The 23979-nt window shown below is 39.4% G+C and overlaps 1 protein-coding gene across 11 annotated transcripts in view; it reads right to left on the bottom strand.

The window, feature by feature from the left end:
• The window catches only part of LOC106964062 (dedicator of cytokinesis protein 9-like), a 47323-nt gene that overhangs the window by 18939 nt on the left and 4405 nt on the right, over positions 1–23979 (bottom strand). For 4 of the 11 annotated variants that reach the window (XM_015059332.1, XM_015059374.1, XM_015059382.1 and 1 more), the window contains 12 exons: positions 11356–11472; positions 7589–7678; positions 6302–6384; positions 4615–4684; positions 4397–4492; positions 3083–3217; positions 2833–3007; positions 2465–2520; positions 1640–1714; positions 1427–1567; positions 618–935; positions 460–542 (listed from right to left, as the gene is read on the bottom strand). In XM_015059332.1, the coding sequence (XP_014914818.1) occupies positions 460–542; positions 618–935; positions 1427–1567; positions 1640–1714; positions 2465–2520; positions 2833–3007; positions 3083–3217; positions 4397–4492; positions 4615–4684; positions 6302–6384; positions 7589–7678; positions 11356–11472 (1439 nt within the window). Of the gene's footprint in view, positions 1–459; positions 543–617; positions 936–1426; positions 1568–1639; positions 1715–2464; positions 2521–2832; positions 3008–3082; positions 3218–4396; positions 4493–4614; positions 4685–6301; positions 6385–7588; positions 7679–11355; positions 11473–13546; positions 13770–18648; positions 19366–23979 lie in introns of those variants that run through there. The other 7 variants (XM_015059309.1, XM_015059318.1, XM_015059348.1 and 4 more) reach the window with 3 other exon arrangements.

Raw genomic sequence — 23979 nt, 5'->3', positions numbered from 1 at the left:
GTTTTATCTACCCTTTTCCTGCCTTTTTAATTTTTTTTATTATAATAATATTCAGTTGTCACCTTGCTGACAATTTACCCTATGTTGTGACATGTAGCTCGGTTAGCTTAGCAGCAGTTGTGATTAGCTCCAGCAAAAGCAATCAATTTCCCAGAATTTCAAAGACTCTACATGTTTACATCTAAAACAACATAAATATAAAATGACTTTTTTGGGGAGCTGTAAACAAACAATAAGTAGAATCTGAACTGACTTTCTCTGAAAGTCTGTGAACTTTTCCAATTTACCATCCTTTCTCCCTCTCACAAACTCTTTCCATCAGGATCACCATTGAGGTCTAAAACAGGAACCATGTGAACAAGATGGAACATATCTGGAGTTTTAATGTCGGTAACCTCAGTGAACAAACACCTGTCCATCTACACACCACATCAGGTCTATCGTAAGCCGACTTCACACCTTGCAGCCCAGGCAAACGGCATCCTGTACTGTCCCAGTCTGCTGCAGGCTGTCTTGGCGTTCTTCAACACCTTTTGAGCCACCTAAACAAGAATGTATTTATTTAATGTGATCATCTACTAATACAAGAAGGTGAATATCTCTGCTTGTGTACTCACTTTGGTGGAGTCGGAGCTCTTCATGTAAGGTTCGGTGCAGTGGGTGATGCCCCCTTGGAGGACCTTCTCAATTCTGGCAACCAAGAAGATATCTGGGTGGGGGCAGGTTACAGAGAAGACCCCCTGTGTGGGGTAGTGAGGAGCCAGGCCGAGGCCTTCTGGGGGACCGTCGCCAATGATTTCCGAATCGGACCCGTTGCCTTGACCACATGTCATCTGGCGAACCAAAGGGTGGTTGAGATCCACGCGGAAGTCGGCGGAGATCTTTCTGCTGTTCTGGACGTCGAACAGGGACAGGACCACATAGAACGGTTCAACCTGTGGAGAAAGAAGAGACACAAGAAGGAGAGGAGATGAAATGTTTTTGTAAAGACCAAGAGAAGGAGTGAAATATGAAAGATGACAACAAATGTTCCTCCTCCCAAATCTACTTCACAGTTTTCGTCCGGCCCAAATGGATCTTCTTGTTTACGCTTTCCACCATCATTCCCATTACACAAGGCTCTTTATCTGAGGTTCGTGGAGGCTTGTGCTAATAGCTGAGCTTTCACAGCTAAACATCTTGTGTAAAGAGGAGTTCTCCTTTAACTAAAAGTGACGTCAGGAAACCACATTTAGTGCTAATGCTTCATGTGAAGCCCTGGCTGGGAGTCAGAATACCAACCCATCAATATGAGCTTTAACAATCAACCATCCAAATGGGCCATCTGAACAATTTAAAACTCCCTGGCATTTGCGTAAATGCCATGGAGCACTTTAGACTCTGATTTCTGTTCAACGACAAATGCATCCGAAGCTCTCAAGCCTACGTTAGTGGTCGGCCCCTCTTCGTTTTCTGTGACGCAGCCCTGCAGGTTGAACGACAGGTTGTGACAGCTGACCAGGACTCTCTTCCCGAACTTCTCCTCAAACGGACGCACGTCTGGTTCGATGCCAGAAAAGTCCAGTTTCTGTGACAAACCGTAGTTGTCGTTAGGAGGCTTAAATCTTGTCACAGTACTTTTAACCCAGAACATCCTCACCTGAGTGTCTGGATCCAGAGTAAACAGCTTTAGGCGAGCTTCACTTCTCATTCTGGATTCGACATCTCTGGCAGTCTGGTAGAAATCAAATGACATGTTTTTGTTTTTTGTTTTTTAAAGAGATGTGCACAGATTCCTGCAGGATATAGAATAAGTCAAAAAGAGCTTGAATCTGATACCTGGTCAGAGCTGTAAAGTACAGTGAGCTTTGTGTACATTTGTAATCAGACCTCTGGGAGGTCATTGGGTTTTTATTCCCCAAAAACTTTGAAAATGATGTATCCTTATTTGTCCCCTTTTCACCATGTTATTTTGACCTAACAGAAAATCCCAATAAAATACACTATTGTTGCTTGTTGTGACCTAAAAACTTGTGCAAAAGTTCAAGAGGTGTGAATACTTTTGATTCAGAAACCAAAACAAAAATGATGAAATGCAAGTATGAAGGTAACAGCAGTGAATAATAAATCTATCTGGGATCATCAATGTTTTTTTTTGTTTGTTTGTTGTTGTTTTTAAAAAAACAAATCCTGTAATAGGTCTAAGTGATTGTTCTTAGAATGCCACGTTCACTCCCTGTGAGCAGAAAAAGTATTCCACTTGGAGAAGCAAACACACTTATCCAGATGTGCAGCAGAGTGACCACCATGTGGAAAATGTGGCTCCAGGAAACACAGACATTTGACTAATTAGCTCAAAGCTCCGCTTACAAATAATCAGGAGACTTTCTGCACATCAGATCCTACTGGGGCTCGCAAGCAGCAACAGATTTGATTTGTTGGGTGTTATGAGTGAAGGTGTAGCTTAAATAGATAAACAGGTTACCTGAAAGTTGTCTTGAAAGCTTCCAGAGGAAAGCTCTGCTTTTCCGTGCTCCTCATCTGTTAGAGAGATCAACATGAGTTTTGTTAGCTGTGGTTTCTATAGCAGAACCATAATTAAGTGTTGGTTTTTAGCCTTTCTGGAAACACCAAAAGGAAAAACATTTAGGTTAGGAGGTTATGAATGATTTTCAAAGTGTAACATCTTTCGGATAATTACTCCTTGGTGGGGGGGGAATTTAAAAATAAAAACATGTGCAAAAAGGTTTAAAATCCCACAAGATATTTGGAGCAAATGCATTAGAAACAGTGTGAAACATGGAGGGGGAAAAAATTAAGCAAAAATTGTTGAGGAGATCAGAAAAAAACTACCATCATTCAGATCGCCGTTCCTTTTCTCCTGCATGGCCTGTTCAAAGCTGCTGTGAAGAATCTTGTTCAGGATGCTGATCCACTCCTCCATTTCTGCTTCGCTGTCGGCAGCCAGCAGGAACGTGCTCTTGTCCTGCATCTTGAGCTCAAATGCAAACCGACGCACTTTGCTATTCTGAAAGGACGCGAGTAATCCTGAGCTTTATCCTCAAGTTTAACTTTCAAAGAATCTGTGCGCAGGTGACGTTACCTGAACAACACCCATACACGAGTCGAGGAAAATGGTTCCTTTGGGTTCCTTGGAGGTGTTTTCATCTTTATAGAAGTTGAGGTTGTAGGAGCCGTCACCCAGCTGAGCCAGATGGAAGTATCTCCTCTTGAAGGACTGGAGGATGAAAATAGAGGCTGTGAAAACCACAGTGTTGTTTATCGGTTCAATCTAAAAATAAAGAAGGAACGGGGCATGGGAACGCTCCGTGGGTAGTAGTGAAACGTCAAGGGCTATCTATAGCGAGTGTGCTGCCTTTTGTTTAGTTTATTTGGACCAGCAAGGTTTTTGAACTAGAGCACCCCCTGGTGGATATTTTTGTTATGTTGCCTTTGTGATGCTAAAAGAAAACATAGATCCAAGATGGTGGAATGCGTCACCAAACAGCTCGTGGAGTAGCTGACTATTGTCTTTATTCGTTGTGTTTCCGACAAGATTTGTTCGTAAGTGCTTGTTAATTGTGAAAATAACTGTCTCTTGTTTCATGTAACGCTGGTGTAAGTAATTTGTATACTTTAGTCGTTTAAGAAAATGTTGTTTTAAGCTCGCAGTAAGAATGGCTATTTTGCTATGTTAGCTAACATTACGCCTTGTATGTTGCAGTTTACGATGGCCAAAGTGATGGCAGTGGTCAGAGGCCACTCTTCAATAAACAACTAAAAAGAAAGAAAGAAGTTTGGTTATTGGAGCGTCGTTGTCTGGCTGTCTAGCGGCTGAAAAGATTGAAAACTCAGGGCGAGGACAGCACAGCGAGGCCTAATCTGATTTCCAAATGTGCAAGGGAAAAATACAAACATTATCGCCTTAAAAGTCATTGAAAACATGAGGAGAAACAGAAAAGCGTTGATTATCGAGGTACGTTTTCATCTGGACGTGGGTAGAATGAAAAATAAACAACTATATGTAGTTTTAAAGTTCTATGCAAAGTCGCAAACTTTTTTCAGCGAAATAAAGGAGCTTGTTTTAAGTAAATAATTTAATATTGATTTTTTAAAAAAAGTACTAGCTCCACCGGCATATTTTTTTAAAAAGACATTTTCCCCATGTTATAATTAAATGATCTGCTAGTGGAGATAGTACTTTTCATCAATAATAAGGGATTATTGTCTTAAAACAAGCTGCTATATGTTTCTGAAAAGTCATTTGTCAGTCAGTTTTGCTTTATTTCAAGCAAACCAAAATTTGCAGTATAAACTAGAACAAAGGTTTTGTGTTTTTGAAAACTGAGACAAGTGAGGATGGATGTGGAACTGAGATTTTTTTATTTAAGGGTAGCATTTCCTCTAGAACACTCACCCTCATGGTAACACTAATCGCACTGTTCATGTTGCCTTTGTAGAGCCAGCCATGCTTCGACACGCCTCCCTTTTGAGATCCAAGAGAGGCTGCATCCTGGAGGAGATGGAAAAAAAAAAAAAAGTTTTATTTAGGTAAATACTACTTATTATGTCTCTCTAAAGGAGAAGAGGATCAACAGGATTTCCTGGGTGAGGAGAGATGTTTGGAAACTCTACCTCGTCTTTTTCCACGTCTTCGTCCACTTCAAACACGTGGGCAGCAAGTTTCTCTGGTCTCAACACCTTACTGAAGGAGAAACGTCACATTCATTTCACTTAGTTCAGTTTAAACTTCCTCTTGTCATACAATCATTTTTCATTATATATATATATATATATATATATATATATAAAATAACAACATTTTTCATTATTCATTCGCACTGCTACAACCGCTATCAATTGTGACTTTAAATCATGACTAAGAAATTCAAAGTGTATATTTTTCAAATGAATATCCGTGGTTTCTGATTAGTTAGTGCAACTGAGAACTCCTTCCTGAAGTCACAGCAGTATGCAGCGGCAAAAAAAAAAATCACACAATTTGAGTTTGTATGTGGTGGACCCACAAAGTAGTGCATAAGAAAGATAAAATGACTTTTTATTCTTCAAATTACAAATTGGAGGACCAAATTGAAGAGAAGGCTAAAACTAATATTTTTGTGGCAGCATCATGTCAATAGAGTTGATGTTCATGGCCTCTCTGTGTGAAATATGTGCAGACCTAGCAGGAACATACCTAAAGAGACTTTAAGGTGCCGATTAAAGGGGGTGGAATACAAATGTACATCACACTTATCAAATGCTTATTTGCAAAAGAAAAAAAGAAAAGGTAAACAATAAAGTACTTCCCTTCCACTTCACAACTATGGAAGGGAAATACTACTTCCCTACTTTGTGATTGTTTACTTCATAATATTCCTGCAAGATACAATGGAGTTTGTGTTTACATGACAAAATATGGAAACTTTCAGAGTGTAAATACTTTTCAGAAAGTGCGTTTTGCAACCCCAAAATCACACAAACAGTACTAATAATACAAATGCATTTTCAACCTTTTAGGGAAACCGCAGCTTTTTATGAAAGTTCAACTCAAACAACGCACCGTTTGCCCTTTGACCTTTACACAACCCAACGTTCTCTGAGGAACTACTTCTATAAACAGTCCAAGCCAAGGTCAGGATTTATCTGGCTTCTGCCCTGCCATGACTTAAACATCACACAACATCTGCAGAGTCACTTCCTGCACTCAAGGAAAGCGGCTTAGCCAAGGACACCCAATGCATTGTTGGAATTTTCCTTTTGTTTTAATGGCATTAGTCAACATTGCTCCTAAAATAGCTCTCTGTATCGGGGTATGAAAAACAAAGGAAGTCCTCTATTGTTGCTGTAGTACCTCCATGGCAGGTATCCTTGCTGCTAGAGCTCTGGCTACTTCAGCTACAGGGCGGTAAACAAAGGGCAGGGTCACTGAGCACAATAAGATTTACTAAAAGCCTTAGAGGGAACATCAGGTAAAGAGAACATATATTTATAGATCCTACAGTCTCATGAGTAACATTGAAATTAGTGACGATTATGAGATGAACAAACATGTTTAAAACAGAACTACAAGTTGCCAAGACAACTAACATACTAACATTTCAAGTTTAGAGATAAAAACAACAAAGTCTAATGGAATTTGCAAAGTGCAACTAAACTGTATCTTTAATCTGACCTTCCATAATAACCAGTCTGCTGCAAAGACTTCCTGTTTCCTCATTTCAGTCTGTATATTTAAAGCTTCAAACACTGCACTTTAGCTTAGGGCGTTTAAGGTCAAAGAATAAGCCTCGGTTAGCACATCTGAATTACACACACTCACTGTGGAAGCTGGCGAAAGTCTCCAGAATACTCCTCATACTTGTAGTTGACCACATGCCAGTCAGACTTGTATGTTTTAATACACTGCAGAGAGAAAGGAATAAAAAAAGAGTTAGAGGTTATAAGATGAGAGGAAATGAAGTTGAACTGAAGTGGGTTTAGTTACGGCTAAATGAATAAAACACATTTTTATTTAAATGTTGAAGAGGAGCTGCTACTTTGCTCAAAAACATCAGAGGAAGTCATGGACTTTCAAATATTTCCAGACAAATATTAAAAGTTCAGATGTGCAAAGTTCTGCTTTCGTATCTGAAACAAAACTGTTAGCGAACTTTCACGTTTAGAAAAAAAATCTTAATTTTCAAGTAGCCTAGTTAAAGTTCCAGGCTTCAAATTAGTGGCATGAGCTTAAATGCATTGCTCATGCTCAGAACTCTGTAAGGAGAAACATCGAAATTGAAAAATCTGATAATGGCAAATTGCAAAAACGTGCAAAATACAGCTAATAGTCGTATTTCTTATCTCAATGTGTTCTTCAGCTCTCTGAATTCCTCAAAAACAAAACAAACAAAAAAAACTATAGAACCCACAATGTCCAAGACAAAAGGTCAATAAAAGTGGAAAAATAATTTCAGGGTAAGAAAAAAAAAAAAAGAAGAAAACATCCATCTGTATAAGTAACCCCAGCTGTTCCAGATGGAGTTATGATGTAATGCCCTGCTACAGCAGCGGGGGACTATCATGTACTGTGCTCTATATTGAGTCGCATCCCAAGTATCTAGCGCACAGATTCTCTGACACAACACGGGGTCAAGTACCAACAAAGTATGGATTCCATCTCTGGACAATCCACGGCACACTTACTGTCAGGAAATCAGAGGGTGGAGAACACAAATAAAAGTTCACATGAAGGCCAACAGCGACATTCCAAAATGCGCACCATATGAGTTTTCTCTCTTCTCAAAGCCAAACGAATGGCATTTGTTATTCTCAACAACACTCTCTGAAATCAAACCAGCTTTACCTGCACAAGAAAATCAAAGCTTTGATTAGCTTAATGTTTCAATCAAGAGTACCAGTATCCATCTGGTCTGAAAGGTATGAATTCCAGGTGCTCTAACTACGGCAGAAACAAAGCAAATTGTGTTTGGCTAAAAGTAGATCAAACTTGGCAGCACATCAGTTGAAAGGACATTGCAGGGTTTCAGTCAGAGCCTAGCCTTTGGCACTCAGGGAGGGATTTAAAATGGTCAAAGCAGGCTAGCATCCATGCATGTATTGGTTTTACCTCTTGGACAAACAGAGAGGAAGCTTCTTTCTCAGCAGTCTCTGGCACAGTGGAGAGCAGAGTCCGTCCCTGGCGCCGCAGGGTGGAGATCTGAAGGGAGAGAGGCATGAAAAACACATCACACAACACATCCATTCTGTCAGGCAGCAGGGCAAATTGCATTTTACAAGACCTCAAAATTACAAAATGTACTGATCCCCTTTAATTAATTAACTAAATGTCTTTCTAAGTCTTTGGGCTTCCAAAGGTATTTCAAGGTCAGAAGGGATATTTATAAAAACCCTCCAGCGAGTTCTACATCCGCCCCAGGGTCACCCTGAAAACCTTCAAAGGGAGAAGGCCAGGAGGCATCCTCATTAGATGCCCAAACCATTACAGCTGGTTCAGCTGAAGAAATCCTCTAGGATCTGTGGAACCACAGAAGCAGGAGTTCTTCTGGTTCCTGGATGCTTCTTTGCTTTTTAAGAAGTCTCCAGAGACAATCAAGACCGAAGGCCTCATTTTAGCACTTTCCATGCTAATGTCTGCAACTGAAATCGACAACACTGGTTGAATCTCAACCATCAAGCTATTGTGCATCTGCTTTTTATTTCAATGGCCTCTGAAGATACGCTGCTATAAATAAACCGCATGCCATTGTATTACTGTTTAGGTATGCTGTTTTATCATTAGCAAAACAATGATCGATAGATTTTTTTTTTGCCATTTTGAACACCATGATGCATATATATTTCTAATATGCTCCACTGATACCGAATTTATGACAATTCTATTCAAATCTTTCATCAAAAACAAAATAATAACATTGCTTCATCTATGCAGATGCACTCTCTGTAATGAAAACGATTCAGTCACCTCGACATGCCGATTGCTTAGAATGGGTCTGCCTTACAACAACGCTAAGTGAAAATTTCTAATCTTTATGTAAAACACCAAGTCACTATTTCATATGTATATGTATTCATTTCATTAATTTAATTGAATACATTCTTATAAAAATCACTTCCAGTGTGTTTGTGTGTTTTACATGCTAAACACACTGACCCATTAGTGACCAATAGTACATCAATGAATGTATTTAGCAAATAGGAGAAAATAAGATGAGCTGACAGAGTAAGGAATGACTGCTGTAGGATCTGAGTCAATCCAGTCAAACTCCAGACCCAATTATTTCCCCTCCTAGCCTTATAATGTCAGACAGAGTAGAGTATGGGTCCATAGGAAATATGCCTCAGGCTGTGAAGGCTATTGAGTCGGAGGGTCTGCAAAATTACTAGAGGCTGCCACTTCCTTTGCTTAAGACGAGTGCTCTGGTTTTCAACTCAGCTCACAAAAACGCAGTTGGACGCAGTGACACAATGACCTCGTTTGTCACGAGTCGCTTGTTCATACACTCTTGAGCTCACAAGGTTTTAACCGTTCTGCTATATTTTGGTTTGTACACAGGTTTTTTTGGCTATCAAAATCATATTTTGCTCAATCTGGAAAATTTACATAGTGTTCTTTGATTTCCTTTTCTTCTTCGACTTTAAATACATCTACATTACATTGTCTTATTCTGGCTGCTCCCTTTAGGAAGCACCACAGCAAATAATTTCTTGTCCATAATTAGAAACTGTATGACATGCAGATTCACCTGTGTGTGTATTCTGACTTTCTTCAAGTGACACTAATTCCCCGTTTGTCCAAATCACACCATCACTATCCCAGCTTTTGTCCACCTTCTCTTTTCACTCACTATAGATCCCAATGTCATCTGCAAACATCCAAATAGATCTACAAGGTAATTGAATCTATTACATTTTATAACTACACACAGGTTGACACTATTTGCAAATCAAGTGCTTTGTGAAGATAATCAGTAACACTGGATTTTATTTTAATCTCAGTGTAAAGAGGATTGAATACGACAAAGACTTTTATTTTTATATGATTTATAAAGCAACTAACATCTTCCTTCCCCGTCTCAATTATGCACTACTCTGTGTCAATATATCACATATAATAAAGTAGAGTGAGGTTTGTGGTTGGAATGTGATGAAATGTGAAAAAGTGGTACAGGGAGCATGAATGATTTTGCCAAGCACTACATCAACAAAGAGTAAATCCATAACCACACATTTAATCTCTTTCCTCTAATCAAATATCCTTCCTCTTTGATAGGTTTGGGAGGACGTGTGTTTACAGAGAAATTAGGGGTTTTCAGTTCAGCATGTCCCCCACAAATGCAGGACAGTGTTGTGTGGAACTTTAAAATCCTTGTAAATTCAGAAAAACAGAGGGGAGAGCACTGATGAGTCAGAGCTTTACGACTCTGGCCATTATTAAACTCTGCTTACAGGGGCATTATTATGGGTTTTCCAAGCACATAGTATCATTTTGTAGCACAATCAGTTCTTATAAAAAAATCAAAGAAATTTGACTTCAGCACTTAACATCTTCAAATTGAGCCACCGTCTCTTTAAAAACTCACTACAACATGGCTCCTCTATTAACCTTTCAAGTTTTTACCAGCCTTGCACTCAGAAGTAGCTCATATGCCGAGCTTGGCCGATGTGCAGTTGTACAAGGTGTTTGCTAATTGCTTCTGGCTAGTCTGAAGGAACTGAGTTGGGGAGGCTGCTCGGAGAAGCTGAAGCTCAGAGGTGGCGCCGGGTCCAACCAGGCGTTTCACACAGCTGAATGGTTGAGAGTAAAGGATTTCTCAAACATGCATGAAAGAATCAAGGCAACACTCCAGGTGTGTTTTTGATGAGGGAATAACATTACATTATGTAAAGCTCAAGAAAGTTTATTTAAAATAATATTGTTGCTGTAAAGATTCCCCTGTTGATGAGCAGCAGAAAGGTGGATCAATCGAAATCTTGATGTAATTATTATTTCAACAACAAGAAGCTATTGAACTAGCTCTACCTCCAACTTAATTACTCAGTTGAGTCAGGATTATCTGAATGCAAACATCACTAGTACACAGTAACGCTCAAATCCAGATGCCTATAGCCTAAGTTTTACTTGGTAACCAACGTACACAGATCCACACTTTTTCAGTGTTGGCTGAAAGAATAAAATGTGGTTTTGTTTTTATCCTCCTAAAAACATACCAAACTGTGAACCCCTACTCTTTAAATCAATGTTTATCAGTGTTGGAGTGCAGTGCTTGTTCTCGCCACACCCATGTGTCTGGCTGTTTTAATGCTTTGTGTCTCTCCACCCAGTGATGTGAAACATGTGGTGGGTTGGACAGATGGACAGACTGGGTCAAACCACACACACACAGGAACACACAGTGGTTGTGGACAGTTACTAACAGAGACAGTTCCATAGTGAAAACCACCAATCATCGACTGATTGCGCAATAATCTAGGAGTAGGCTGGATGTTCCTTTATCAACACTGCACTTGGATTCAATGTATTTTAGTTCATATCCAACGATGAGTGTATTTATTTCAAGGTAGCCTCATCTAGTTTCACCATTTCTACTGCAAGTGATAACTGCAGTAAAAACTAAGAAGCAGATAAAGGTGAATACCTGAGTGAACTAACTTTAGAAATAGCGTTTGAGAATTTGAGAATTCAAGAATTCGAATTGAAAATGCAAAAGGAGAATTCAAAACAGAGCATTAAAGATACCAAAGATGGAAAAATAGTTCGTATTGAAGAGGCAGACACTTTTATAAACAGCTAAAAATCTTAAAAATCTGAGTATAGACATAATTTTAAGTAAAAGTAATAAATCCATCAACATGCTCAGAGTTGCTCTCGCTCACCTGAAAGTCCTCCGTAGAGAACTGCAGCATATCACGCAGAACATCACTTATGATCTGGGTCTTCCTCTGGAGGAGAACATTCTCATAGTCCAGAGGCTCTATGATCTTTGGTTTTACCTGTGGGAACGAAACACAACATTAGGCCAGCCTTTTTTAACTTTCGTTTGATTTATCATAAAGGAACTGTGCCTGTTCGACAACAGCAACAACAGCAGGACCATTTCATATGTTCTGGACGCATTCACAATGGTAAATCTGTAGCATTCACAGCGTGCGGACAACAAGTTGCTATTGTCCTTTCACTGGCAGCTCTAGATACAGGAACTGGCACAATGAATATGGGCAACAAGAGAAGGAGATGCTGGATGACGGAGATTGTGTGAGTATTTGTACCAGTCACAGTGTCACAGGCTCACGTTCAGTATCTAAAGAAGTGGCCACTGCAGCTCATGGAATTGTTTTTTTCTCAGAAGTACACATTACCTCTTTATACCAGTGTGCAACAGAGACAGATCTACACCAACTGGCCACTTTATTGGCTGTACCTTGTTAGTACTCATCTTCAGAACTGCTTCTATCCTTTTATTCAGTTACATTCCTCTGAGATTTTGGCCCCACAAAGCATTACACAGTTGCAGAGAATTTGTCCATAGCACATCCATCTATCACATCCCGAAGCTGCGGTGGAACTGTATACTCCCTAAATAAGACTCTTCACTCTAGATGATATCATTGAAGCAAAAAGAACTGCCTAGGCATTGATGTTTGACAGTAAGTAAGATAGCAGAGCTCAGTTCCTGATGTTATACTCCCTTGACACTGCAGACCTCAGCTGTTGCATTCCACAGGAAAACCCCTGAGATTGGTCTCCCTTAAAAATAACCTTATCAACTGGGATTTAGGTATGCAAACCTCAAAAAATGGGGATGTGTTTTCTTATTAAAGTTTGAATATTTTGACATATGAAAAACACATGCAGCCTAGCTTAGATATGTTAGGCTAAGCTAGGCTATCAGTGCATCAGAACACAATGATTGGGAATTCACCTAATGAAGCCTATACCACTGAAACATATGCAACAGTATTTCAAACATAATCAAAAGCTGAAGAATGAATTTTATAAGCCATAGACAAGTAAACAGATAAGCATAGTCGCAATTACGGGATCATTTTTGGCATAGCATCTTCAACAAAATGTATAAGTTTATATAAGATTTGCAGCCCAGGTAGAAAGGTACTAGTAGGCAACAAATGTATTGTTAGATCAGACACTCTGCTTACTGAGGCTGTTAGTCTGAGCCATGTTCATTATGCCTACAACAATACAGATAATAGATTATGGAAAAATTGTAAGTGGACTTAAACTTTATAGTGCTTTTTAGTCATACTGACCAGCTGAGTCACATTCACTCAAACCTTCAGCAATATAAAGATCAGTCGGTCTTTTGAGGTCTATTGTCTCGGCCAAGGAGAATTACACATGTAATGGGGCAAAACCTCAATCAGACCAATGACCACAATCATATAATACTAAGCTACGTGGCTGGTAGACACGGAATTGATTTATATTATTTGGATTAGCCTCTTGGACTTGATTCAACAAACACATGAGGCCAATTAAACACATGTCTGGCTGTAGATTTAAGTTTTGATTTATTTAAGCGATTTTCCCAGTGATCCAATGCAATGACCCTCATCCAAATTTCTCAGCCCTGTGGATATTAAAGATGGCCTGATAAGCATAAAGTTATAAGCTACGGTTTATAATGGGATTCTGGCCAGGCAGACAAGCAGCTGTGAACTCAGTGGCTTTGCAGGGTAACTTGCCAGTAATTAACTCGCATTAATGCATTTCATATGTGAGTCTGAGGTTTATTGTGACGACATCGTTGATTAAAGAAAAACATTCATTTGAAATTAAAAATAAAATTTTGTTTTGCTAACTTTTTTTTTTATTATTATTTTAACAGAAAATTTTAATCAGACTGGCCAAAATTTTGGACTCTGGTGCACAGGAAGGGTTAACAAACAAAGAAGCAACAAGTGCTCCACTTCCAAAAAAAGATTGGCTCCCATGAGAGGCATAGAGTCAAGCTGCTACTTCCCATCATCACGTCGGGGCCTTTGAAAGATATTTAAAGCAGCTTCTGAAGGATTGAACACAAAGCAGAATAGGAACGTACGTACTCACCACTGGCACCTGTGGCACTCCTTCAACTTCTGCCTCAATCTCAGCCAAACTTTTGTACTGCTGTGGACTCTCTATCACCATCTCCCTTTTAGGGGCTTTGGCTGTTCGACACTGCATGGTGGTCAAGTCCTGCCAGTGCACACCTTATGGTCAGGCATAGGATGGCATTTCAGAAAGCTGTCTTCTGTCTCCGAAACTTTCAAGAGCTTTGATGACGTCCAGCGAGTTTCCCTCTTTTTACTCAACCGTGGGCCCGGCCTCCCTCACCCTTTCTCTCCCCTGCTCTGTCTCTCATCAAGAAACACACGACTCCTCCCACCCTCACAGCTGTACAGATGTAAGAATGTGCGCAGCAGGAGCAGGAGAGGACGTACAACAACCCCTCCCTCATTAAAAACTTGGAAAAGACCCATGGATCACGTCATCATGTTCCAGCCCCACCTGCCTATTTATCTACAGTCTCGATAAAAAAGAAGGACATCCTCTCTGGACCATGACACTCAACCTCAACTGTACAAGACATACGCACGAGGATGATGAATTTAGAAAAACACTAGATAAATTGAAGAAATTTTGTGAGAAAAATCAACAAAAACGTTGTCCGTTGTGAAAACATATTGCTCATCAGAACAGTATATCAATAAAAACAGTTCAGCACAAACCATGAGATTTCTTGAACACTTGGATGGATGAGGGTCAATGAGACGATCTACCATAGCAAACACAATGCCTTTTAGAGATAACTAAATACAGCATATCAATACAAACACCTTCCATCTGTCCAGCATGGGGGTGGAGCACTGACAATATGGTCTATTTTTGTAGGCGCCGAGTCAAAAATAAAAGCCAAAATGCGATCCTATTGGTGTGACTCTTGAAGGTTAGCCCAAAAACACGAGGACAAAGTTGTCGGTGCTCCTCTGTTAATGACTGGAAAACCCACAAGGTCACTAAAATAACTGATAAAAGCAACGATAAATAACAATTTGCTGACAGTTAACCAATGAAAACCAGACATTGCTTTTAAGAATGTGGATCAATTTTTAAAAAGAAACTAAAGAAAAAGATCTGGACAAAAATGATGTTAATTTTAAAAACATTGAAAACAATTTGAACACAGGGACATGGTAAGTTAATGTATGTCCTCTAATTAGCATTATCACTGGGGCTGATATGGCAAATTAAAGTTGCAGTACATAACATTTACAAAAGTATGTCACTATGTCAATAATCTGTGCAAATCTGTGCAAATATCAAATACCTGCATTTTCAAAACTACTTGTCAAGTTGAAGAAAACCCCGTTATTTTGCTTTTTCAAGTGCTTCTCATGCAGATTGTTCTTAATGATGAGTTTTCCTGTAAGACAGACTCTACAAAAGCCTCAAAATAACTGAGCAGTAACAGTAACAATATTTCTAGAGTCAACACTGGCACTTCTACTTTTCCTCTGCTTTGAACTGCTTCTCTGGTATATCTACAACATCAGACTCCCACAGCAGGGTCACTTCCTCCTTCTCCAGCTCTAAGGTGCAACACACAATCTCTTGTTAAAGTTTAAGGACTCGGGAAGAGCTTCCCCGGGGTTTCTTGTAACACTCAGCGCTCTCTGTGGACAGCTGCTGGCTTTTCATCTTGTAGCAGAAAAGAGGCCTCGGTTCAGCTGCTCCTCTCACACTGTGTGTTTTAAAACGATGACACCGCTAGCAATCAGACAAAAAAACATGTTGTGTTGTGCACAGCGCCCACACATCAGTGATATTTTGGATCTTTCTGACTCAAAGAGAATGATTAATATCCAACTGTCTCCATTGGCAGAGGAGTTCGAAGAGCATCAGAGTGCACAAACTGAGGAAGAGGGGAGGTAGGATGACAAGCTGAGGGGTCAGGATGACTTCAAAGGCTGTCGTTCCTCCGCTGCAGTTTCAGCACCACTGCTGCTAAGAAAGTTTAGCACAAAAGTAGGCAAGCGTGTGCTCGAGCGCGAGCTTTACTTTCTGCACTGCAGGGTTCTCAGATCATTTGCATAAGTTGTTTTAACAGTGCCAGCTTCAAAGGGACAGGCTGAAATGCACCTCTCAGAGAGACCATGTCTTAGAAAAACACTGGAATGGAGCTGGAAGCTCTGAAGCATAACTGACCTGTGTAGCAGTGTAATCGGCTGAAAAAATCCCTCAAAAGACAAACAGATATATCACATCTACTAGTAGATGTGGTGATAGATGTACTCTTAGTTTTGGCACTGCAGCTAATTACCATTCTTCCCTAATTAAAAAATGAGGCTCCATAAGAATTAAATTTTGCCCAAAACCTAATCATTCTACTCTGGTCAAAATCCTAGAATCCACGAAACGGAAGAAAGTCTCGGCTAACGTATATGTTACAAATAAAATCACCATAACAGCAGATATATTTGTCCATCCATCCATTTTCTTTACACACCTGTCCCTCAGTGGGGTCGGGAGGGTTGCTGGTGCCTATCTCCAGCTAACGTTCCGGGTGAGAGGCGGGGTCACCCTGGACAGGTCGCCAGGCTGTTGCTGGGCAACACAGAGACACACAACCATGCACACACAAACTCACACCAATTAGGCCACTTAACCTGACAATCATGTTTTTGGACTGTGGGAGGAAACTGGAGTACCTGGAGAAAACTCACGCATGCACAGGGAGAACATGCAAACTCCATGCAGAAGGACTGGGGCTGGGAATTGAACCCAGAACCTTCTTGCTGCAAGGCAACAGCTCTACCAACTGTGCCACTGTGCAGCCCCAGATATATTTGTCACATTTAAAATTGGTTTTGATAAAGCTCTTGTGACTGGTTCACTGGAAGGACACAAATGAAGCCACAGTTGCTCATTTTCTTAAAAAAAAAAAAAAAAACATGCAGCAAAATCCCCTTAAGCTGGTGTTTCCTGTTGCTACTCCTTTAAAAGATTCATCAAAGCTTCAAAGCTTAGAAAGCCTCAGACTGTTTAAACTGATCAGGTTATGTAAGTCCTATTTAGCAGGTAACTTTTTAAAGTGTTGTGTGTGAAAATATAATACAGATTCAGGGGGGGGTTTTCCACCTGGAGAAGCATTATTTACTGCTGAAAATTAGAGAATAAAAAAAAAGTAGTGTTTTATTTAAAATAGCCCATATTGAGGCTTTACTATCGTCCATTATGGCTGTAATATACTGCATCACTTCTGCCCCTACAGAGCCAAAAGTCATATGGTGACAGTGTCACCAGCACTGCATGATAATCAGCCCGTTGTCAAGATGCCGTCTGCACTGAGGTCACCCTCTCTCATTATCGGCACTCTCACACCATCAAACTTCCCAGAGCTACCCACTGGTACCGTGTTAGTGATACCACAAGTGTTACTTTGTCTAAGAAAGTGATCATACACGGAGTGAGAACAAATCAATTCACAGGGCCATCTGTGGAAGAGCTTAGAAGAAAAAGACGAAGCTCTCACAGAGGGAAGAAAGAGGGGAAAGGGGCTGGAGAGGGATGACGTCCATTTGTTTTTACTCAGCTTGAACCAATTAGATCACGTGAGTCCCCTACACCCTTCCCAAGAGGTGCGCCCAAAGCCCCATCGCTTGCGAACGTAAGAAGAGACGAAGCTCTAAAAGTCTAGAGAGAATTGCATAAGGCCGGGTTTGACGTCATGTTTGGGAGTCAACCCTTGCTACAGGCTCCCTGAAGAGACAAAGTGTCATAAAGCAGAGAAAATCCAACCTGTTGTACACCTTTTAATAATAATAACACACATAAATCAATTGATCTTTCATAAAGCTAATGAAATGTAAACACTTTCTATTAAAGTGGGAGCAACAAAGCATTAAAACATAATAAGAGCCGATAGATAGCGCAAGAAAACACATCTGCCGCAACTTAATATGAGAGATGGGAGTTTCCTTAGTGCTAATGACATCAGACTTCTCATAGGTACTCGCATCTCCTGAAGTGCAGAAAGTCCCTGAATAGGCTTGCCTTGCAAGACGATGTCACATACAGACACAGCTGTGTCTATGCCCCATTATAATGACAATAGATTTGCTAATTTCTTAATTTAACAAAAACATATAAAAAGCCAAGCAGTAGGCTATTCCGAGGTTGCAGTGATGTCATACTTAAACGTTTCAGATAATTAAACAATTTTAATATCAGGCAGAAAGAACCTGAGTAAAAACAAAAAACGTTTTTATGTTATGAAAAAATATATTATCAAGCCTTATATGAAAATATGATTTCTTCATCTCTTAATTCTAGATACTGTGCCCAGGTTAGAGCAGCTGGTTACAACAGCAGTCATTTCTGATCGTCCATTCAGCGCTCCACCATTCCACCCATCGTATAAAGGGAGAGCTCACATTGTTACCAATGTAAGGTCCTCATTGTCTCTCGTGGGTATGATGTTCAGTCTTGGCACTGGTCCTGTTTCATTTCAGCTTCCAGGAAATGTCAGTTCCTATGCAACGAGGTACCAGAAGGAGGTGCTAACAGCAATACCTGGTGTAAAACAGTTGGGCAAATGTTGGATTTAGGATCTACGCTCATATTTAAACAAAGCAGAAGAACAAAATTAAAGACTGAGTGACTCAACCAGCTGTTGTCACCGTGGACAGTTATCAGAGATCCCATTTAGGAATGGATTAAAAAACGCTCACTTGGTGGCAAATTTATCAATACACCAACACCATCAACCTAAACCATTGAGTGAAGACAGGATAGAGTAATGTCTTAATGTTTTGTGGAACAAATTCTAACCAATCATCTGAATTGTATAACAGAAATTAAGACTCAGCAGACTAGGAATGCATTTCATTTTTCAATGCTTAATATGAGAATGTGTGAAGTGTAGCCTTAGTTTCTCGCCATATTGTGAATTCAGAAGTGGTTTTCCATCAACTTTGGTTGTAATAAGTGTTCATTTGAGCTACTGTTAACATATTATCATCTCAAGCTAGTTGGCCCATTTTCCTCTAATATTAGCAAGGAATTTTCACTCACAAAGAAGATGCTCAATGAACATTTCAATTTGGCAAACTGTTCCAGAACTGGTTAAAACACAACAACTTTGAGGCTAAAGTAGAGCTATTGTTTACCAGAGCGGTGGTTGGTATCCATTGATGAGATCCCCAAAGACTCTGCGCTTCCTCTTCGTCCTCCAGAGACCCCAGCTCCACTGAACCTTTGACATAAGTACAGTTCCTCTCGAGGATGGAACGCAACCCCTCCAACAGAACCACACTGGTTGTGCAGCCCATGATGAAAACGGACACTCGCTTCCACGGTGATCAAGAGCCTCCACTGCAGGTGGCAGTAGGATCAGAAGCCCCAAGCATATCTTCCGAACTTTACCTTTGTCTTAAATCTTTGTCTTAAATCGAGGCAAAGCCTTCTTACAGGTGGACTGAAAGGGTCCACATTCACGGTTGAGGAGACTCAGAATTATCCACTGTTGCAATTATCCAAGACTCTGTATATCGGAAAGCAGAGAGTCTTGGGAGACGGGTCGGCGAGTTGTATCCTCCTGTGTGATGCTCAGCAGGGACGAATGAGGGATGAAGCAGGGCGTCAGCTTGACTCTTCTTTCTTCCTCACTCCTGCTGGGGGGGATGATGCGAATGTCGAGGCACTTGCTCCTTCTCCAGTTTGCCTTCTCTCCTCCTTTTCCTCACCCTTGTCATCAATCACTCAAGCCAGCCGCTTTCGTTTCTTAACTCCTTCGTCTCTCTCCTGCTCTCAGTCGAAAAGCCTAGTCACTTCTCTGACTCTGCAGAGCTTTCTACACAGCATAAGCAGACTGTTACAAAGACGCACACACACAAACTAGCCCCCACATAAATCAGCTGGTGCAGACAATGTTTTACTCTTTCTCCCTGCGTCTTTCCCTCCTTCCTCTTTCTCCCACTGACAGTGGTATTACAAGTGTTGTAGTCATCCTTCTGATGTCATACGAATATTCTCAAGGGGAATTACAAGGAATAATTATACTTCTTTTGTCTTCGCTGCAGGCTAGCAGATGTTAACACTAAAAATTAACCAATGCATTGTCTCTGAATTCGAGCAAAACAAGAACAAACTTTTCAGATAGTTAGTTCTCGGTCCAAACACATTTATCATGAAAGCATTTGATGCTTTCCCATTCATACATTTACAGTCTTCTGTCTTTTTTTAGTATGTTTTTAAAATGTAGAATCTATTTTTCTAAGATTTTATTTAAGGTTTATGGGATCGCCTCTGGATGGCGAGAAAAATGGATGTATCGATAATGGGATTAAGTCTGAAAATATGACTATATTTCCATACAAAACCAGGCATGAGACATGCTTAAATCGAAGGTTATACTATTCTAACATATTTTAACGTGTCCCTGTCCTCATATTTTCTTTTTCAAAGACAAGAATAAGACCTGAATCATGTAGGGCTTTTTTATGTAAAAATTTATTGTTTTTTATTAATGACTGTTGGGATATACTGCAGTTTCTCTCAGATGGTGTAAATATTTCATCAGTATATGACACACTCACCCACTTTTATCCAGCTTTTGCTGCAAAACAAGTGCAACCCAGTACAGTATTGAAAAGTTAAGAGGTAAATCTTGAGAATACTGGTAGCTAAATGTCTTTAGAAGTTTTAAAACAACGGTGCCACATCCAGTGTAATCAACGTTAAATAAATTGGTCCAGATTTGACTAGTTCTTATAAGTTAGGGAAGATTAAATACAGTCTGGAGTCATTAAAAACTCTTTATCGACTCCAACGCATATGCCAACTTTGCCATTATGTGATGGCTCCGATATTCTTATTCTCGATCAATACATTCTCAAAAAAAAAAATAAATAAATCTAATGCTTCAAAACACAATAAAGTGGGTTTTAAAGAAAATGTAATAATTAGTACACTCCATCTGGTTAATCTGTAGCGTTAGCTGGTAAACAGTTAACTACTGTGTGCGTTTTACGCACAGCTAGCTTATGTCTAGATGGGTAAGAAATGTGTCACAGAGGAAAAGAATTGTTAATATGAACAAGAAAAGATTGTTACTTTTTTGTTACTTTACTAGCAAGAATGTACTAAATGATTCCCACAAATTGTTTCATGATATTTTATGGCAAGCAGACCATTTTCTTACAGATAACTTCTAAATGATTAAATATTTCAGCTAATATCTTTGTCTCTGATTTCCATAGTTCACAACAGCTCAGGTTCATTTTGCTTTGAAAAATTACTTTGGTTAATGCAAAGCTACGCTGTGTGTTCTCCAGAGTAGCGGACAGGAAATTAGCCGCTCTGGCTAACAAACGCAATAGCCATTAGCTAATAGCTGTGCTCAGTCAGCAAGCTAACATGTATTAGGAAGAAAAACCAACAATAATGTATTTCTCTGCCTTTTGAATATTCAAACAGTAAAGAAACATGATCACAAATGAATTTCTGGAACATTAACTGGAAGTTAATCAGAACCTCTAACAAATTCATGGTTGATCATCACTGAAGTCCTGTCTGACACTCCTGACATATCCACAGCTTATTTATAAACTGCATAAGATCAAGATTGTAGGAAACAAAACTGCTGTAATGGACAGCAACACTGCAGTATGCCCACATCAAAGAGGAGGCATTAATGTAATTAAATCAGAATCCAGCCAGTAATGCACCCAACATCCTTTTACACTGACAATTGTAAACTACAAGATATCCCACTAAAGGATATGACATCATTTTAAGAGAATTCACAAGAATCGTTTGCAAAAACAAAAAAGATGGCAAACCACAAAATTACGTAAGCTCAAAACTGTGACACATCTTTCTGTGATTATATTTATGGATCCTGGTGTTTTCCCCCCAACTTTCAACAAAGAGAACAAGAAAAACATGTTCTGTTTTCTGTCCTAAAAAAGTCCAATTAAATAACTTTGCAAAAGTATTCACACCTCTTGAACTTTTTCCCCATTTTGTCACGTTACAACCACAAACCTCAACGCATTGTTATTTCCAACACATAAATAGCACGAAATTATGAAGCGGAAGTAAAATGAGACATTTTTACAAACTGCAATCTAAAAAGTTTAGTGTGCATTTACATTGTTGTGATCAGCTTAGTCCAGATTACCATCAACTTCAACCAGCTTTTTTCTTCCTGCTGAAGAAAATCATCTCCACAGCATGATGCTGCCACCACCATGTGGATTCACTGCACATGGTGGTTATTTAGGGCTATCAGAGTTAAGAGGAATGAATACAAGCAGGGCTTTTATTTGTGAGTAAGTTCCAAAAATCATGCTTCATTTTCTTTCCACTTCACTACATTGCACTACATTGTTCTATAATCTAATTAGAATAAATACAAATTGAAGATTTAAATTGAAAAATGGGATCAATTAATGTTTTTTGGTTTTATAAGCTTAGAGAAAGACGTTCTTGATTGAAAGCAATCATTGACTACGAAGAAGTGGTCAATTAAAATTAACAAAAAGATTCCTGCTGTGAATAGAATAGTACATTATAACTCTTTGTCTTTACATGTTGGGATCCCTACAGCGCGATTGCTTCTCCACGGTGCAATAAGAGCTGCTAAGGCGGATGACGTGCATCACTGCTGCCTCCAACAGTCTGTTAAAAACTCTGCAACTGCACTGAAATCTGATGACTCACTGGAAAAAAAAAAAAGAAAAAAAAACCTGGTCCTTACCTCATTTGTCAAAACAGATCCACAGAAAAAAATTCCTCCACGACCACAAGACTACAGCATGCACAAATGCTGCCAGGCCGACTGCAAGTCTGAGCAAAATGCACCGGCAGGCAACAGTTATGAAAGTATTGAGAGGAATAAAAGGACAAATTAATCACAGCAGGCAACTTTCACTACAATGTGTTGATCACCATAAAGCTTTCAATAACTTTTTTATTATTTTTTTTTTTGATGTTATAGGTAAACCTTCTTTATTCAGGGCTTTCAATTAGGGTTATTATTCTGGGTGGAATGATTAAACTGCTTTAGTTTCTAAAACCTAGCTTTGGGTTCACAAATATAAATTTGTAGCAAGTTATGTTTAATTCATTCCCCATTAAAACTGTGATGCTCAAATATATACATACAATACATATTTGGTTAAATTAACATAAACTGTCAACTTGTCTCCAAAAAAGTAAGTAATCATGACTCAGTTAGTGGACGTTCCACTGCCTTCGGTATGTTTTATTAAATGATTAAAGTGAATTTATGTGTCTATATTCCTGCCTATATTTAACTTTTGGTCCAAAAGGATCAGAGAAAAACCACAAGAATTATAAACTTGTGGATTCAAACACAATGATGCTGTTTATTCCAGAATTATTCCACCATGAAAAAATAACTAATCCCCAAGCGCCCACATCTGATAGTTACTGTAACAAAAAACATATGGGTGCATTGAGTACCAGGGAAATGTTTAGATATGTATTTTCATCTTTTCTGCTTCACAAATTAAAGTAAAAAGTCAAAACCACCGTAAACCAAAAAGAACACAAATATCTCACATTAGACAAAAACAACAACAAAACAAACGGCTAGCGAGCTTTTAGTGGGCAATTAATTTTTATGCAGGTTTAGGTTGGTTTGAAAATTGCACTTTTGTATTTTCGCAAACCAGAGACACTGTTCTCCCATTGTCTTTGTCCTCGTTTCTTCTCCAATTTTGCAGCAGTTCGTAAGGGAAAAAGAAAATTGGGTTAATGATAATGACCGTTAGAGCTGAATCTGGGTCGCACACGTGATTTAGATATTGAGAGTCTCATGAAAGGCCTGCAGGTATTGTCGTGGACTGGAATATCATCTGTGTGCAGAAAGACTTTATCCAGACAAGAATTTGGCAGAATTTACCAGCCAGTATAAGGAGTCGTATTCCTGCTTACTTGTCTGGACGCTTTTCTAAGTGGGTCTCTCAGTTGAGGTGCTCCAGTTTTACCCATTACCACATTATTTGGCCACCTGAGGGGAACGTTTTTCATATTAAATGGCTATTTTTATGCTAGACAGAGCCTGGATTGAAACGATGTCAGCTGGCTTGAAGCACATTTTTAAGGTCGCTTCCCATTTCCTCCCCTCCCCCCAACACAAAACTGGCTGCTTTTTTGATGTTGTCTTAGTCGCGACTATATTAAAGTCATTCCGCTGTAAGAGAAAGAAAAAAATAAAAAGTCCTCCCACACAGCACCAAAAAGTCACACTTAGAGGGTGTGATGTAAACACACAGGCAGGGATACAGTTTAGAAAGTCTAAATAGCGCAAAAGTTGATTGTTGTAACAGATTTTAAAGAAAGTAAACAAGTGATATGGATGCTTTAGCAAGCCTTCATCCTAAATATATTTTATGTCGAGGATGGGAGCGCCGCAAAACATGAGCAGGTCGAAATGAGAAGGAAAAGAAACCACATGACCAGAAAATCAG

Source organism: Poecilia latipinna, unplaced genomic scaffold (genome assembly GCF_001443285.1).
Source record: "Poecilia latipinna isolate Pla-1442-1.1 unplaced genomic scaffold, P_latipinna-1.0 Scaffold65, whole genome shotgun sequence".
Classification (NCBI taxonomy): Eukaryota; Metazoa; Chordata; class Actinopteri; order Cyprinodontiformes; family Poeciliidae; genus Poecilia; species Poecilia latipinna.
The sequence above is the reverse complement of the archived record's forward strand: the minus strand, read 5'-3'. Positions and strand labels throughout refer to the sequence as shown.